Raw genomic sequence first — 15,999 nt, forward strand, 5'->3', positions numbered from 1 at the left:
CCCAAATTGATCATTTTAAATATCAAGGATTATTTTTTATACATAAATAGTTGAGAGTGAAAGATTTGAAAAAAATAAAGAGATTTGAAATTTAGATGTGCTGAAGATATTAAAAAGTACCAACAAGTTGAGATGCAAGTCTTTTAACTTAAAATTAGGGATTAAAAGCCCTCCAATAGAAATCAATGGTGTGTTTTAACAAAAAGAAAAGGCTTAATTAATACTTTAAAGTTTAAACTTTAATTAAATAGTACCTCCATATGGGAAAATTATTAGGTATTCCCGGAGTACCATAAATGCGTACTCCTTCCTCTCACATGAATAGTGGGTCCCACCATGAATTTAATTAGTGGAACTCACTATTCATGTAAGAGGAAGGAGTACGCATTTATGGTACTCCGGGAGTACACAATAATTTCTCATCTATATGTACATATAGAAAAGTCATATATGAGATTTGTTGAAAAGATGTGTGATGTCATTAAATTTAGAATCTTTTTAAGGAAATTAAATTAAATTTAGTAAGAATTTTTTAGTATTGGTTTACTTTATTAAAAAATAAAAAATAAAAAAACATTTGTTTGGCTTTACAATTTCTAAGGATATGCATTTTAAAAAATAATAAAACAAAGCTGGTTTAGGACGCCAGATTTAAAACTCAAAGTGCATTCTCCAATTACACTTGAGGTTCTTATAAATAAAATTAAAATAAAATTACACTTGAGGCATAAAACAACTAAATTACCGTCATACATCTTTTTAAATATACCAAAAGATTAGGCAAACTTATTAGGAATATGAACTAATTGTTGTAATTCCTTCAGTTAGGCAGTTAACTAGTTGTTGAGATTAGAATGAATTAGTTGGGATTTGAGTACATATAGCTTATTTAACACATAGCTTAATTCATAGAGCACATGTTGAATTAACTAGCCAATTATCTTGAGTCATGTGGGCCAATAACATTAGAGCTAGTTTCCTATATTAAATATCAATGAAGAATAAACCATGGCTTAGTGCATCTTTCTCTCTCTCTTAATCTCTTTCTTTCTCTATGAATTGTGATTACCTTGAATTAAGTCAATTTCCTTACAAGTCCATCTCATCCCATTAGAAATCACTATGTTCCTAATATTTGGTATCAGAGCTGTCGATCTTGAGACAGGTGAATATGACTAGCAAGAAATCATGAAAGACTTACGACAAATGGTGAATGAAGTTTCAAAGAAAGTTAAGGCCTTGACAAAATCTTACAAGGTTGTTTCAAAAAAAGTCAATACCTTAGCTGAATCTAACAAGGCCATGAATGAAGAGCTCTCAAGATTGCAAGAGGTTCTTGAGAATATGACGGAAAAAGAGCTACAATCTCTTGATTCGACTAATTAAGAATCCACAATACATGAACCTGTTGCTATTGGCATGGAGCAAGAACACATTGTTGGTGTGAATACAAGTGATCTAATGGTGTTTGATGTTGGCCAAACTCATGCTTCAACAAATGGGGTTGCTCATGTAATCAAGAATGAAGGTGTGGACTTAACAGTCATGCATGTTGGTGGCAATTCCATTGAATTTGGACTTTGCTATGGGGACCACATCTTGTTCATTAGTGGCTGTCACAAAGCCAAGGAACTAGATGCTTCTTTTCTTGGTGATAGTTGTGGGATAATGATGGATTCCATAGCCAAGATGATCACAATTTTTATAAGAAATTGAGTTCTAAATTGCTAAATGTTAAATTCAATATGACTACTTTGCATTATACTGCTATGTCATGGGTTGTTATTAATTCCTTTGGAGCTATTCATGTAATCAATGGTCAAGATGCTTTGGCGTATTAGGTTAGAGGTCGGTTTTCCCTAATGAAGGTGTCATTTCACAACAACATCTTGTGGGCAAGGTGTTTTCAAGGAGAGGGAAATGTTAAGAATATGAAATAATTGTTGTAATCCCTTTAGTTAAGTAGTTAGCTAGTTGATTGAGATTAAGATGAATTAGTTAGGATTTGAACACATGTAACTCATTTAAGGTATGGCTTAATTCATAGATCACATGTTGAATTAAGTCAATTTCCTTACAAGTCTCATCCAATCCCATTAGAAACCACTAGGTTCCTAACAAAACCACTAGGTTCCTAACAAAACCACTCTACTCTCTCTCATCATCGCCTTCTCTATTGTATTTGTATAGTTGCTGTGCTTTTGTTTTTTGTTTTTAATCCAAGATAGAAATCCTACTCCATTTATCATCATTTAAGTTAATATATATGTTTGAAGTTCTCTCTTGTAAACTAAAAAACTTAAGTATTATGCATTATTGACTTCTTTTTTTCTTAATAAAATAAAACATGTTGCAAACCAATCCAACCAAGATATGAGTTTTAGAAGTCAAAATTGATTAAAGGAAATGGTTAACAATGATACTCGATTAAAATAAAATATCATGGAGCATTCAAGTTTGAAGCATTACCATATTTATCAATATCTAAATTTTAAAAAAATAAATAAAATTGATAGTCTAGGTACTATCAATTACTACTTATTAATAATTCCTTTCGAGTTAAAATTCAAAATTTGAAGTTTCTATGGTGGGCATGACAATTGACAAAATTCATTCTTGTAAGACAATGTAATGCTACAACAGCACAAAGAAAGAGTGTAGATGAAAGTCATTTTTTCTCTCCTTGCAGAAGTCCTAGAAATAATTTTATAAGGGCAGTGCACTGAAGCATCTTTCATTCTTTCTGGATTCTGAGGTAATTTGACTTTTCTACTTAGCCAAGTACATGGTCGGTAATCTACTAGTGCCCCACTGCCCACAACTTCATGTGTAATATAATCTTCCATTTGAGGGTCACATTTAGTAATTTTAGTTAGCCATCCAAATCAAGTCACAGAATTTTATGAATAATTTTTAAGTAATTCCAGAGTAGTACTTTCACATGTAGAGTCACTTCTAATGTGAGAGTCCGGATATGAACTACCTAACTATTTTACAGATTTTACAAGTGCAGCTAAGATTTGAACTTTCGATGAAATGTCACAACAATGTTCCTTGGCACTAAGAAACAAAATCAATTTTGATACTTTGGCTATATATAATGGCTTTCTTAACACAATTCTTAATATGTACGTGATTATTCTGTCACAAGTTTCATAAGTTTGTAATTGTTACTGATGATATATGTACATAATAAAATGAAAATTAATGTTTGGGATTAAAAATAAGGATTCTTTTTCTTTTAAAGATAATAATATCCAAAATTATCTTGAACACATCACAAGAAAAGATATCTCGTAACAAAAACATGGAAAATACTCAAAATTCAAGCAAAGAAATATAATTTAAGGGGACGGATTCCCATACCATTTCACAACTTGCCGAGGTTTATGATTAGTGTAAAAATTTGAATGACCAGCAACAAATTAATTGTGATTGGTGTGAAAAAATTGACTGAACATTGTCTTGTATTCAAACGTTGTAAGACTAATCCACCTCAATAGGTTGGAAAATGTCGTAAAAGAGTGTTGGGTATGTTCTTAAAATTTAAAAGGAAACTAATTTTATTAAATTGTGGGTGCCACTTGGACTGCTATTGACCAAAATTGGTGGATGTAGTTGGAGAGAATTAAATTCACCAACCCCACCATCAGCTTTATCCCACAACCCACGGCCTTGTCTCTTTATTTTACAAACAAAATCAGCTCCTCCAAAATATCTGTACTTTCCTTTCTCACTCTCACCTATCTAACCAATTCAAATCTCTAGCCAATATTCCTATAATACCAGCAGATATTGATGGAAATCAAAGGATTAATTATAGAGTGCTTATATCACGGCAAATTCTCAAATTTATGTTGGGTTTTGTCGACTCTTTTGCTCAAAGTATTCCTTTGGCTCTTCTACATAACCAAAAAGGTCATTCCTCTTCCAAACTGTGTGTGAAGTAGAGAAAAAAAAAATTGAGTTCATCTAATATACTATTTCATCTATCTTTCTTCAATCTTTATATTGAGCATCCAATGACAAGTTTAAAATTCTGTTTGTGAGTGCACATTAACAGAATTGCTGTTGTATCTTGGAGAGTGACTGCCTGAGTCATTTGCACCGACGGAGTCATTCCATTGGGGGCGAAATTGCTTCTTTAGGACAGCGGATTAAGTTTTGTGCCTCGGCTCAAATCGATAAGTTTATATCTCTCTACACTCTCATCTTATATCTCTAATCTGCTTTGCATTTGTTAATTAATTTGGGCAATTTTCAAACCTTATTTCCAACAAAGAGTGCGTGAAAATGTGTCTAACAGCTCAAATTCAAGAGGGTGTTGGTGGTGTTGGCGTGCATTAACGTGCGTTATTCCCCTTAAAATTTGAGTGTTTCATTTGGCAGGAGCACCAAGTCTGATGGCTGCACTGCTTTTAGCCTTACACATAATTAATCAATGGACGTTGTTAACAAATATAATTAATCAATGGACGTTGTTAACAAGTGTCCGGACTATGTTAAAAATTAATAAATGTTCAGTTATAGCACCAATAAACGTTTTTTTTAGAGATTTCTTGGAGGATAATATACTACAAACCTTTAATTAAAATATCCAAAATGGCTTTCTTATAAGACAAACTGCTTTTCAAGTCAGACAATTTTATCTTGCTATCCAATGCATTCGTTAAGTTAGCATACTTGGTCCCAGATTTTCAATCTTAACGTGTACGTAACATCCATGCAAAAGGTAATTAACACGTAAAATTAAAGAACTACAAAATAAAGCACACAAGTAAGATTTTCACATCACTTGGGAATCCGGTAGCACCGAAAGCCTTATCACTCTAAATTCTGTGAGGGGAAAAAAATTATTTAGTATCAAACATACCGCGCTAAATGTATCTAAATCCAATAATTGATAGATATGTATGCAAAATAATCATTGCATTCTACATACCACTACTTTCACAGGTGTTAGTAGAGTAGATATTCTTACAAACATGTTTTTCATTTTTTAGATTTTGATCGGACTAAAGTGGTATCATTTAATTGATACAAAATATCTTCTTTTATGAGGGAAAGAAGCCCGATAACGACAAGCAAACCCTATTTTTCCACAGCCCAAACTTAGTGCACACAGTTATTCTATAAGTTCATAACTAAAACCGTGCATCCTTTCTTCAACTCATTGGCGGCTCCACATTAGAGCCAGGGTGGTCACAGACCACCCTGACCTGAAAAAAAAAAAGAAATTCATTATTATATATAAAATTTAAAAATATTATAATTTTTTTACTCTTACAAAAAGTGTGACCACCCTAAATTTTTTTAAGCCCAATATAATTAACTTTGGACAAAATTTAGCAACAAATTAACTTGGTTGTAGACTAAGGCTACAACTCCTCTCAATTTTTTTATTGGATATGAATTTTGACAAATCTACAATTAGATTACATTTTTTTTTCTTATATCTTTTATGCTTACAAAACTTCAAAAAGATTAAAGATCAATAGCTTATTTAATCAATCAAATGTTTAAATTTTGAGTTTTTGCAGGCTAAAATTATACGCAAAAAATAAGTTTATGGATCAAATAATAAATAACATCCAATTGACATGAAATTTGACATGTGTTTTAAGAACATAAAAAACATACAATTCAAAAGTTAGATTTTCAAAATATGTAATCATGTAATTTGTTTAGTGAAAGTTGTAGTCTTAGACTACAACTAAGATTGTAGTCAAATTTTTGTTGTCAAACTTTGTTCCTCTTAACAATATATTGAGCCCTTACCAAACAAAAAATCCAATAAAAATTTTATTTAACTAAATTTTTAAAAAAGATATAGCTTGCAGCATTGATAATGAGATTATCATACAACGATTTCAAAATAAAAATATTTGTAGAAGGAAATTGTAAGGTTTTATGTATTTGGGTGTTTTTTTTTTTTTTTGCTTTTATTTTTTGTTATTGTCAATATATGAATTTATCTATTTATTAGATTTTATTCAATTTAAATTTCTTCATAACCACTCTCAGAAAGATTCCTGAAGCCGTCATTGCTTAATTCAAGTAGTGTTACATAACAAGTATTGTTTAGAGATCACTTCAACTAGTGTGTACCATTGTTATTGATTCCATTCCGTTCCGGCCGGAACGGCCGGAATTTTTCGTTCCGGTATGCAAACCGGTACCGGAATACCCAACGTTCCACCTCGGGCCAAATTTCGGGCCATTCCGGTCCATTCCGGCCATTCCGGTCCATTCCGGCCAATTCCGGCCGAGATGTGAATTCCGGCCGGTACATGATTTGGCCTATGCAAAAAAAAAAAAAAAAAAAAAAAAAAAAATTTGATGGCTAATATTATGTTATAAATTTTGTTGGCTTATTAGTTATTAATTATTATGTGCTTATGTAATGAGTAATGACTTGTTATAAATCTTCTTATTGTTTGATGTTGTATTGAGGTTTAAGACATAAAAGTTAAGACTAAATGTTTTGTATTATTTGATGTTTAGTTATTGTCTTGTAAATCTTCTTATTGTGTGATGTTAAATAGATGTTATATTGATGTTTAAGACTTAAGAGTTAAGACTAAATGATTTGTATTATTTGAAATTTAGTTATTTATTTATTAGAATTGACAATTTTATGTTTTACAAGAATATATATAATTTAATTTTTAGGAACCCGAAACACCTTAAAACGGTACGCCGAAATCGGCCGGTACCGAAATATTCCATTCCACTGGACAAACCGAAACGGGGTCCGAAACGGTATTAATAACAATGGTGTGTACTGCTGCATAACAAGTCTCACGACCATTATTTAGAGATCAATGGCGAATTCCATGTTATCACATGTCAATATTTGATGTGACTAAGGTAATTAAATTAAATATTATCACGTGTTATTTAAAATTAAATTAGTTTAGCTAGTAGTGAAGCCAAAATTTCTGTTTAATTAGGGGAAGATTAAAAAAAAATATTACAAATAAAATTAATTAGAAAATGTTAATAGATATTAATAAATAAATAAATAAATTTACACAAATATAAATGTAAAATTTAGTTCATATTTTCATACTTAGTTTAATTTTCCCTTGACCTTGAAGACTTGTAAAATCTACTTTGATCAAAGATCATTTAGAATTCAATCTAGACTCATTATTATCTTTGGGTTTATCTGTAATCTCAATTAATTATAAGTATATATTTTATATCATTAAAATATAAAACAAAAATAATCAATTCCTAATTAATTAATCTAAGTATATCATCTTTAAACATGTAATTTGATTTCATAAAATAAATTAAGGAAAAAAATCAAACATAAAAGTGTTAAGCTAGAATATATCAATATATTTGTAAAATTGCATTAGTGTCTCAATGCATTGAGTGCTTTTAAAAGATTACGAAGAATTCAACCATTTTTTCTTTGTCAATACAAATTTACATTTGTGAATCAATTTTAGTTGTACCAAAAAATTATAAACATAAAATTTCAAGTAATGCTAGCTGATCATAATTAACAAGTATATATTACAACGTGTAATATTTATATTAAATTATCATGATTACAATGTATAATAGAAATCTATAGTGTATGGTATAATAATAATAATAATAATAAAGACTTTTATTTCAGGGCATTGGATAGATTGACTGGATGCACGGATGACTGGAAAAAAAAAATATATATATATATATATATATAATTTCTGAAAATTTAAGGTTAGGTCACCGACCTATTTAAAATGATGGCGATGTGAATAAAGGTGAGAATGGATGATAGAAAGAGAAAGATAGCGGTCTCATATAAAGCGTGTGCACTGTGCACCTCTCTGCCGGAATTTGGAATATAAAATATAAAGTTTTACTTTTACCTACATATGATACAAGAGATGGTCATGCAAGGTTGCACGCCACACATTTTTGACATTGTCTTTTTCTATTTGAAATGAATATGGATCTAAAAAAAAAACCAAAAAGAAAGAGACAAGGATTTTGGGGGTGTTGTGACTTCAATTTTCATGTGCAATATGGCCTACATGGCTTGAAAGTGTCCAAGGGAGGAAGCACACCATTAGTGGCATCGTACATGTGCATTTAAAGGATTACAAAGAGTTGGTTGTGAAACACTATGCTCGATTGGATATCACATGATGCCAAAATAATTATGAATTCATGAATAATGTCCGAATCTTTTCCTTTAACACTCACTTTAAAACAACGCACATTTCTAGTGTGGTAGTCACTTCACAAGTATAAGTGCTTGTGGGGTATAACGCGAGGTTAGAGTTCAAGTCTCTAAGAAGGAGTTTCACACACACGTATATACTTAGATTAGGCTAGAATAAAACTTCTATCTTGTATCAAAAAACACTTTATTTAGGCCACTCATTTATTTTTGAAAGAGAGGTCCAATATTAAATTTTTAGTACTTTATCATAAACAAATTTAATCCTTATGGCTTCATTTAATTTAACTGGTAAATTTATTTTTATTATCGGTAAATAAGAAATTTGAGGTTTAAATTTCTCTACACAAAAAATCAATTAGTATCTTAATTTGATGATAAACAACAATTATCATAGATATCATAGGTTGATAGAACGTATTTATATAAAAATAAAAAATAAAAGCAATTCCTAACCCCTAAGAAGTACTCAAGTCCTTATTATTGATCCAACAATGCGAGAATAGCTCTCAAAATTATATGTTGATTCCGAATGATAGGGATTAGCTAGTTACATTCCGTTGTATTGGTGGAACACCTAGCTAAGTAGACTTTGTTGTTGCATTTGACTCACGTTAACGAAGTTTACCACAATCAAAACCATTATGACTATAACATTTTTTAAGTTTGCAAACTTTGTTTTCAATGTTCGTTCATTTGGAATCCTTTTGGAAGAATTATATAGATGTCTTCTTGTAACTTGATATTCAGAAAATTTTAATAACTTGATATTTAGAAAAATTTGTTTTGAATTTTGATATCTAGCTCATGCAACAACAAGAAGTCTAATATCATAGGGCCGTATCTTAGGTTAGGCCACATGTTTAAGGGAAAAATGGGCTTTTGCCCTTTATTTTTAAAAAATCCAGCACAATGTCCTTGTTTTCAAACTAGAATCGTGTCCCTCTTCTGAAACTCGATTTTTAAAATAATTGAGTTTCTATGTAACTCGATTTTATGATTATTGAGCTTTAGGTTAGTATTTGCCACTTTGAACAAGCAAACATAGCTTTTCTAGCTAGGGCTTCTCCAGTTAGGATTTGGGGATTTTAGTTTGAATTTGGGGCTTTTGGTTTCAATTTGGGGATTTCACGGCAACACTCAACACACGGCTCACACGTGTCTAAAGGAGGAAGAAAGGGGCGACACGACTGGAGGAAAGGGAGGAGGAGTGCTTGGGACTGTTTAGGGGTGTCACTCAAACTCGGTTTACCTATTATCGGGTCACTACTTGTTTTTTTCTATCCAGAACTCGCTAATACTAATAGAGAGTAATGATAATATATATATATATATATATATATATATATATTCTCTATAGAACTCAATTTTACTAAAATCAAGTTCCAGCTGGATTTTTTTAATTGAAAAAAGCCACATCTGCTCATCCAGCGTGTTAAAAACTAATCTAAAACTTGATAATAATAAAATCGAGTTACCAAAAGAACTCAATAATCATAGTATTGAGTTCCAAAACAATGACACCAAACTAAATAGTTATAAAACAGAAACAATTTGGTGATTATTTAAAAAAAATAAGGGCAAAAACCTATTTTCCACCATGTTTCAAGCATTCTCCCAATTAAATAACGAAATTTCAATTCATGCTTTCTTGCTTTCAATTGATTAATTGCATGCCCACATTTTAAATGTAGATTAGTCATTCTCGAAAAAAAAAAAAAAGCGGCTTTGTCCTAATTAGCATCACCATGATAAATTAATATTTGAATCCCCAAAATCCAATCTGGAACTCAATGCAAGGCTAAACGCAATGTAGCCTTCGGCTATGCATTTTTAACACGCACACACAATACCAACAGTCCTCTACGCTTGGATCATATCAATGATCTCAATTCATAGGGATGGCACCAACAAGCTTAGTTAAGAAAAGAGGACAATATACTAGAAATTAAACCTTTAATTAAAATATCCAAAACGGCTTTCTTAACAACACAAACTGCATGCTTTTCACGTTGGACAAATCTATAGCGCTAGACCATTGCATTTTGTTGAATTAGCATACTTGGGAGCAGTTTGGTAAAGTTGTTCTAGAAATGTTGTTTATATTTTTTAGAAATACATATAGATGAAAAAGTGTATGAAAATACGTGTAATGTTGTTTAAAACCTTAAAACGTGTGTTTAAACTTCTATACCAAACGAACCTTCAGTCTCTAATTTTCATTCTTAACGTGCAGCACACTAGAAGGCTTTTCACATCACTTGGGACTCCGATTGCAGCGAAAGCCTTATCACTCTAATAATGTCTGTGAGAGAAACAAGCCCGACAAGTAAGCCCTGTTGATCCACAACCCAAACTCGGTGGACACGTTTAGTGACTGCTTTGTCAATCACTTCGGTGAGGGATGATTCGGGTAGACATACTTGGGAGCAGTTTGGTAAAGTTGTTCTAGAAACGTTGTTTATATTTTTTAGAAATACATATAGGTGAAAAAGTGTATGAAAATACGTGTAATGTTGTTTAAAACCTTAAAACGTGTGTTTAAACTTCTATACCAAACGATCCTTCAGTCTCTAATTTTCATTCTTAACGTGCAGCACACTAGAAGGCTTTTCACATCACTTGGGACTCCGATTGCAGCGAAAGCCTAATCACTCTAATAATGTCTGTGAGAGAAACAAGCCCGACAAGTAAGCCCTGTTGATCCACAACCCAAACTCGGTGGACACGTTTAGTGACTGCTTTGTCAATCACTTCGGTGAGGGATGATTCGGGTAGACAAGTCACGAGTTGCCTTGGTGAAGTGTAGTGCACTCAAAAGGCATACTCGGTAAAGTGTAGTGCACTCAAAGGCACCATGATTGCAGTGTGGCAAGGAGGCTACCCCTCAAATCTGTGGCGGAAAATGTACCTATTAGCTTCCTACCTCTGCCCTGCAGTTTGTAGTCTCAATTGTGAGTTTATTTGGGAATGGGTCAATGAAATAGGTGTAATGTATATAGGCATAAGGAAAACTGGAATGTGTATGAAGTGACTATTGCAAACACAATTAATTAACGATAGAAACTCTATGTAGTCTCAAACGTGAGTTTACATATGAATTGGTCAATGAAACAGGATATATATAGCATAGCAAAACTGGAATATTTATTAATTGACTATTGCAATCACAATTAATTAACTATTAAAACTCAAATCCACCTACAATATAGAAATTTATTAGATATTCTAGGAATATACTCCCTCTCTCTCACATGTGGGTGAGTCTCATGGGGAGTGAGACCCACCATTATATGAGAAAAAAGAAGTATACTCTCGAAGTACTCAATAATAACTTCTACAATAAAATATCATGAGAAGTCCGTTTCCAAGAATATATGTAAAAATGAGGAAAATCAGGATAAACCCATTTCCATCCTTGAATGTATTACCTCTAGTAAAAAATATTTATGAAAAAAGGGCTATGAAAAAAAAAATCATTTAAACAGGTCTCTTTGGTCCTCAAAAAAAAAAAGAAAAATCTCTTTGGTTCATCGTGGCACTCAAATTTCACCATAATGGGCTAAACCTATTAAGTACAGTTGACAACATGGCCAAAAGCTACATTTGATGTTAAGCAAAAATTTAATATAGCAAATGGGTCTACCCAAAGGTCTTAGTAATGAAGTTGTGTGTTCATATGCAGTTCCAAAACAGAGTTGATGTCTATTATCTCTGTTAAGCGAAATTGTATCATTTAAGAGTAGGACAAAAAATAAATCCATTTAAACAGCAGTGTTGGAAGGCTTACATTCATAAGCTGCTTGTGATCTTCTTCATGGGCATTTGAGGCTGTAACTATAGGAACTGCATTAAGCATTGTAGCCCTCATGAACTTGATGGCTTCAATTAGTTTTGTGCGATCAGTGATGGCATAAACATTCTCAGTAACTGCTCCTAGTTCACTAAGTGGGCGTGATATGATGCCTTCTATGTCAGACTCATGCTCCTTCAAGAACCTTAACAAGTCCATTTGTGTAAGCATTCGATAGCTCGATGCAGACTCTACAAGTTCCACTCCTGATATGTTCTCCATGTGGCTGTCTAATGGTACCAAAGTCCGGTGGACTCCTTTGCTAAACACTTCCATACAATCTAACATGCTGCATCTCCTATTAACAGCAATTGTTTAATTCACAGTTACTACAGAGCTGATTAAAACAAATATACTACTACATACCTAAACGAATCTTTATTTTCAATGCAATCAAATAAGATAAAATTTAGTTTAGAAAACTAGTTACAAAAAGTCATGTGGTCATTTTCACTAGGCTTAGCCAATTTAACTCCTAGTACCCAAGCAATCTGAATTGATATGCCACAATCTGAGGCCTACCACCTTATCATATCTTTGTGAAAGGTTTAATCTCTTAGATCCCTGCTGATCTAAATAGAAGGCATTCATTCAACTACATTTTCTATTCTATAGGACAAACATCAAAAGAAGCTTCACCAGTTTTACAAAGAAGAAATATTCCTATATATGGTAACACCCACCCACCCAACCCACCTCCCTCTCCACACACACACACACACACAAAATTGAAAACATATCTCCAAAGTATGGGCGGATGTGGGTTATGTTCAAGGAATTTGGGATTAGAAAATAAAGGAAGACACAAAAGTCAGTGTCTTTTTTACAACTTACAAACATTAAGAATCAAAATGTAATTAGTATGTCATTTATTCATATATCTCGGTCTCCTTCCTTGAATTTGCTTTTACTCTCTTCAACTAATACCATGCTATGATTGCGTTGGCAACTCAGCAGACCATACATTATTATTCCTCCTCTGATTTGGTCCAAAGGGTTCACATTAAAAGACAATACAATAGCACAGCCCCATTATAATTCCATAAAAGGGGCAACCCCAATGATTGTATGTACCTCATTTTGTACAACTGCATATATAAGAGGCACCTGCATCACCTTATTGCACAGGGGTAGTAACCTTATCAAGCATACCTACATTAAACTGTTGGCTGTTGTCTGACACCTTAATACTAATAAATAAAACCAATGAAGCCCCTTGGTCTGTGATGATTTACTTTTTGCTATTATTATTTTTCTAATGTGTAGCCCCTTCCAAATCAGTTTACATGTAAGCGTTTATACATGGTAGAACAGCCAGAAAACATTTATGTAGGCCATCGAATATTTCATGAAGGGGGAATTACGGGCCGGCCCGGCCCAATGGTTATTTAGGATTGAGATTTACTTCAATTGAGTTTTAAGCATGCTTGTAGAGGGTAAATTATGATGTATGGATACAATCGCTCTTTTTGGTAAAGAGCATTAGTCACTGCAATTCACATAATCATACTACTTTTTACTGACCACGTGACTTGCTCAAAGTGAATTTCTAATAATGTTTGTAAGATTCAAATTAGAATGCATTTGGATTAACTTATTCCCAACTCCCTTTTGGTAAAAGCTTACTTGCTGAAAGATGGCAAAATTACCATTGCACCCCAAAAGTGTGAATTTAAAAATCAGCAATAAGTAAAGAAAAAAGCTAATCCAAACACATTAAGTGTCACACCAGTGCTACCTTAATTGTTATGATGCCTCCCATATCATATGTGCGCACTAGATCTACCATTCTTTATTCAATATATAAAGACACCTTATGACATCCTTTTTTTTTCCCCAAAAAATATTAAATGTGCAAATACCATTTTAATCCCTACATTTTGTAATCACTTGAAAGTTAAACCACCAATTTATTTTTAAATTGTGACTAATTTGGTGTCTGCCATCAAATCATAGTTTAGTTTTCCTTGGCACTTTTTTTGCAACCAAATAGACAAACACAAATCATGATTTATTAATATCCAATAGGCACTTGTATCAAGTCAACAAATGAAACAAACCCAAATTTGGACATAAAATTATTGTAAATTGAGAATAAGAGGAACCAAACTGATTGCAAGATATAAATAAGAGGACCAACTTGAACTCTACCAAATGGTAAGAACTAAAAATAATAAAGACCAAATTAATTGCTACCATAATCGTATTTTCTTGAATATTAAATTATTTGCTTTCCAAGGGAGTGTACTCTAGAGGACTATAACCTGCTATTTGCAACAATATATAACACTGTTAGAGTATCCACATCAATGGATGCAAAGTCTTGCATATAGAAAAAGTCATCAATTTTATACATTTTGCCTCAAAAATGCTTCACATCAGTGCTTCTAAAAGTGTATATATTTGCACATTTGCTACAGTAACAGTGCATATATGCACGGTTACTGTAGATCTTGTATCTAATATTTTAGATCTCTCCGTCACCTCACTCTCTCGGCTTCTCACACTCACCTCTCTCTCTCTCTCGTTCTATCTCAGTCTCTCTCCTTGTCTCTGTTGCTCTCAGATTCTTTTCTTCAATCTTGGATCCTCTTCCATCGCTCAAAAACTCTCGGGCTTAAATCTCATATCCTTTTCTTCAATCTGATATTCCGGCTAGCCAAAATGATGCCGCCGGAGCAACATCCTTCGCCTACAATGCTCAAAAACTTAGATCCTCTTCCAGATCGCTCAAAAACTCTTGACCCCTATGCCGAAGCAACATCCTTTGCCATTGCCCTCATCCCCTGCGCCGCCTTCCTCCTCAACCTCGGTGGAACCGCCGTGCTCACCACCCTAACCGTTGGCCTCATGGTCTCCTACATCCCCGATTCCCTCAACTTCAAACCCGCCGCCTTCTTTGATGGTTTTGATGATTTTTGGGGTTTTGATGGTTTTTATTCTTTGTTTGATCAATGGGTGAAGGGAGAGTTTGATGATGGTGCTTGATGATATGGATTTTGATTAGTGGCTGATGATGGTGCACAGTCTGCAGTGGCTATGCTTGATGATGGTGGATTGATTGTTGATGGTGTGGGTTGTGTGTGAGAAGATTTCAAGAGAAGAGAGAACGGTGAAGGAAATAATAAAAAAATTGTAAAAAAATGAATATTTTATTGAATAAATGTGTATAATAAATAAATAGATGTAGGTATTTTATAAAAATGAGTGTATAAAATAAAAAAAGTATGTTTTAGATGTACAAATTTACAAAAATTTTGCATTGACTGATGCGGATGATCTTATATTCTATCCCAACAAGTAGCATCATCTGGAACGATAATTCTAGAGTCTTTAGGATGAAGAAATTAAAAGTTCCTCTAGCATATGTATAATTGGATCATAAGCAACTATAAATCTATAATAGCAAGCATTTCTAACATAAGTATATATAATATATGATGCAACATTAACTGACCTAGTATTAGGGTTTAGAGTCCATAGACTAAGACCCTCAAGGCAGTGCCCAATGATAGAAGAAAATGGGACCGCCATCTTCTGATCAAGATCAAACACATCTCCACTGTCCATTTGATCATCTCTAGCAATATGTGCCAGGATATCAAGCATGGTAACCATACCAATATAGTGCTTCCGTACAGCCCCAATCTGCTTATCAAACTTCATGATCATAGACCCACCAACTCCAATCCAGTGCCCAGGTGGCGCAGCGACTGGCACCGCCACCATGTGATTGGCCACTAGGGCGTTCATCGTGTGGGCCAAAGACGCCATGTACGACATCTCCACTATTCTCCTCTTCTCCACCATCAGATTCCTCACATGTTTGTCTCTCAGCTATTGATTTTCAGCGCTGTTGCTGCTGCTATTGAGCTCCCTAGTTTGCTGCATTTTATGCTGATGCTACTTCTACTTCTGCCTTCTGGTAAAAATGGTTAGGGATGAGATTGAAAGTGTCTTC

At 33.2% G+C, this 15,999-nt stretch overlaps 1 protein-coding gene across 1 annotated transcript; it reads right to left on the minus strand.

The window, feature by feature from the left end:
* Positions 1–10,798: 10,798 nt before the first annotated feature.
* Positions 10,799–15,725, minus strand: LOC142634061 (SNF1-related protein kinase regulatory subunit gamma-like PV42a). Its single transcript, XM_075808330.1, is given in 4 exon segments — positions 10,799–11,040; positions 11,043–11,118; positions 11,976–12,327; positions 15,496–15,725. Coding segments are annotated over 4 exon segments (885 nt in total). The 5' UTR covers positions 15,711–15,725.
* Between the last annotated feature and the right edge of the window lie 274 nt (positions 15,726–15,999).

This window comes from Castanea sativa, chromosome 5 (assembly GCF_040712315.1).
Source record: "Castanea sativa cultivar Marrone di Chiusa Pesio chromosome 5, ASM4071231v1".
NCBI lineage: Eukaryota > Viridiplantae > Streptophyta > Magnoliopsida > Fagales > Fagaceae > Castanea > Castanea sativa.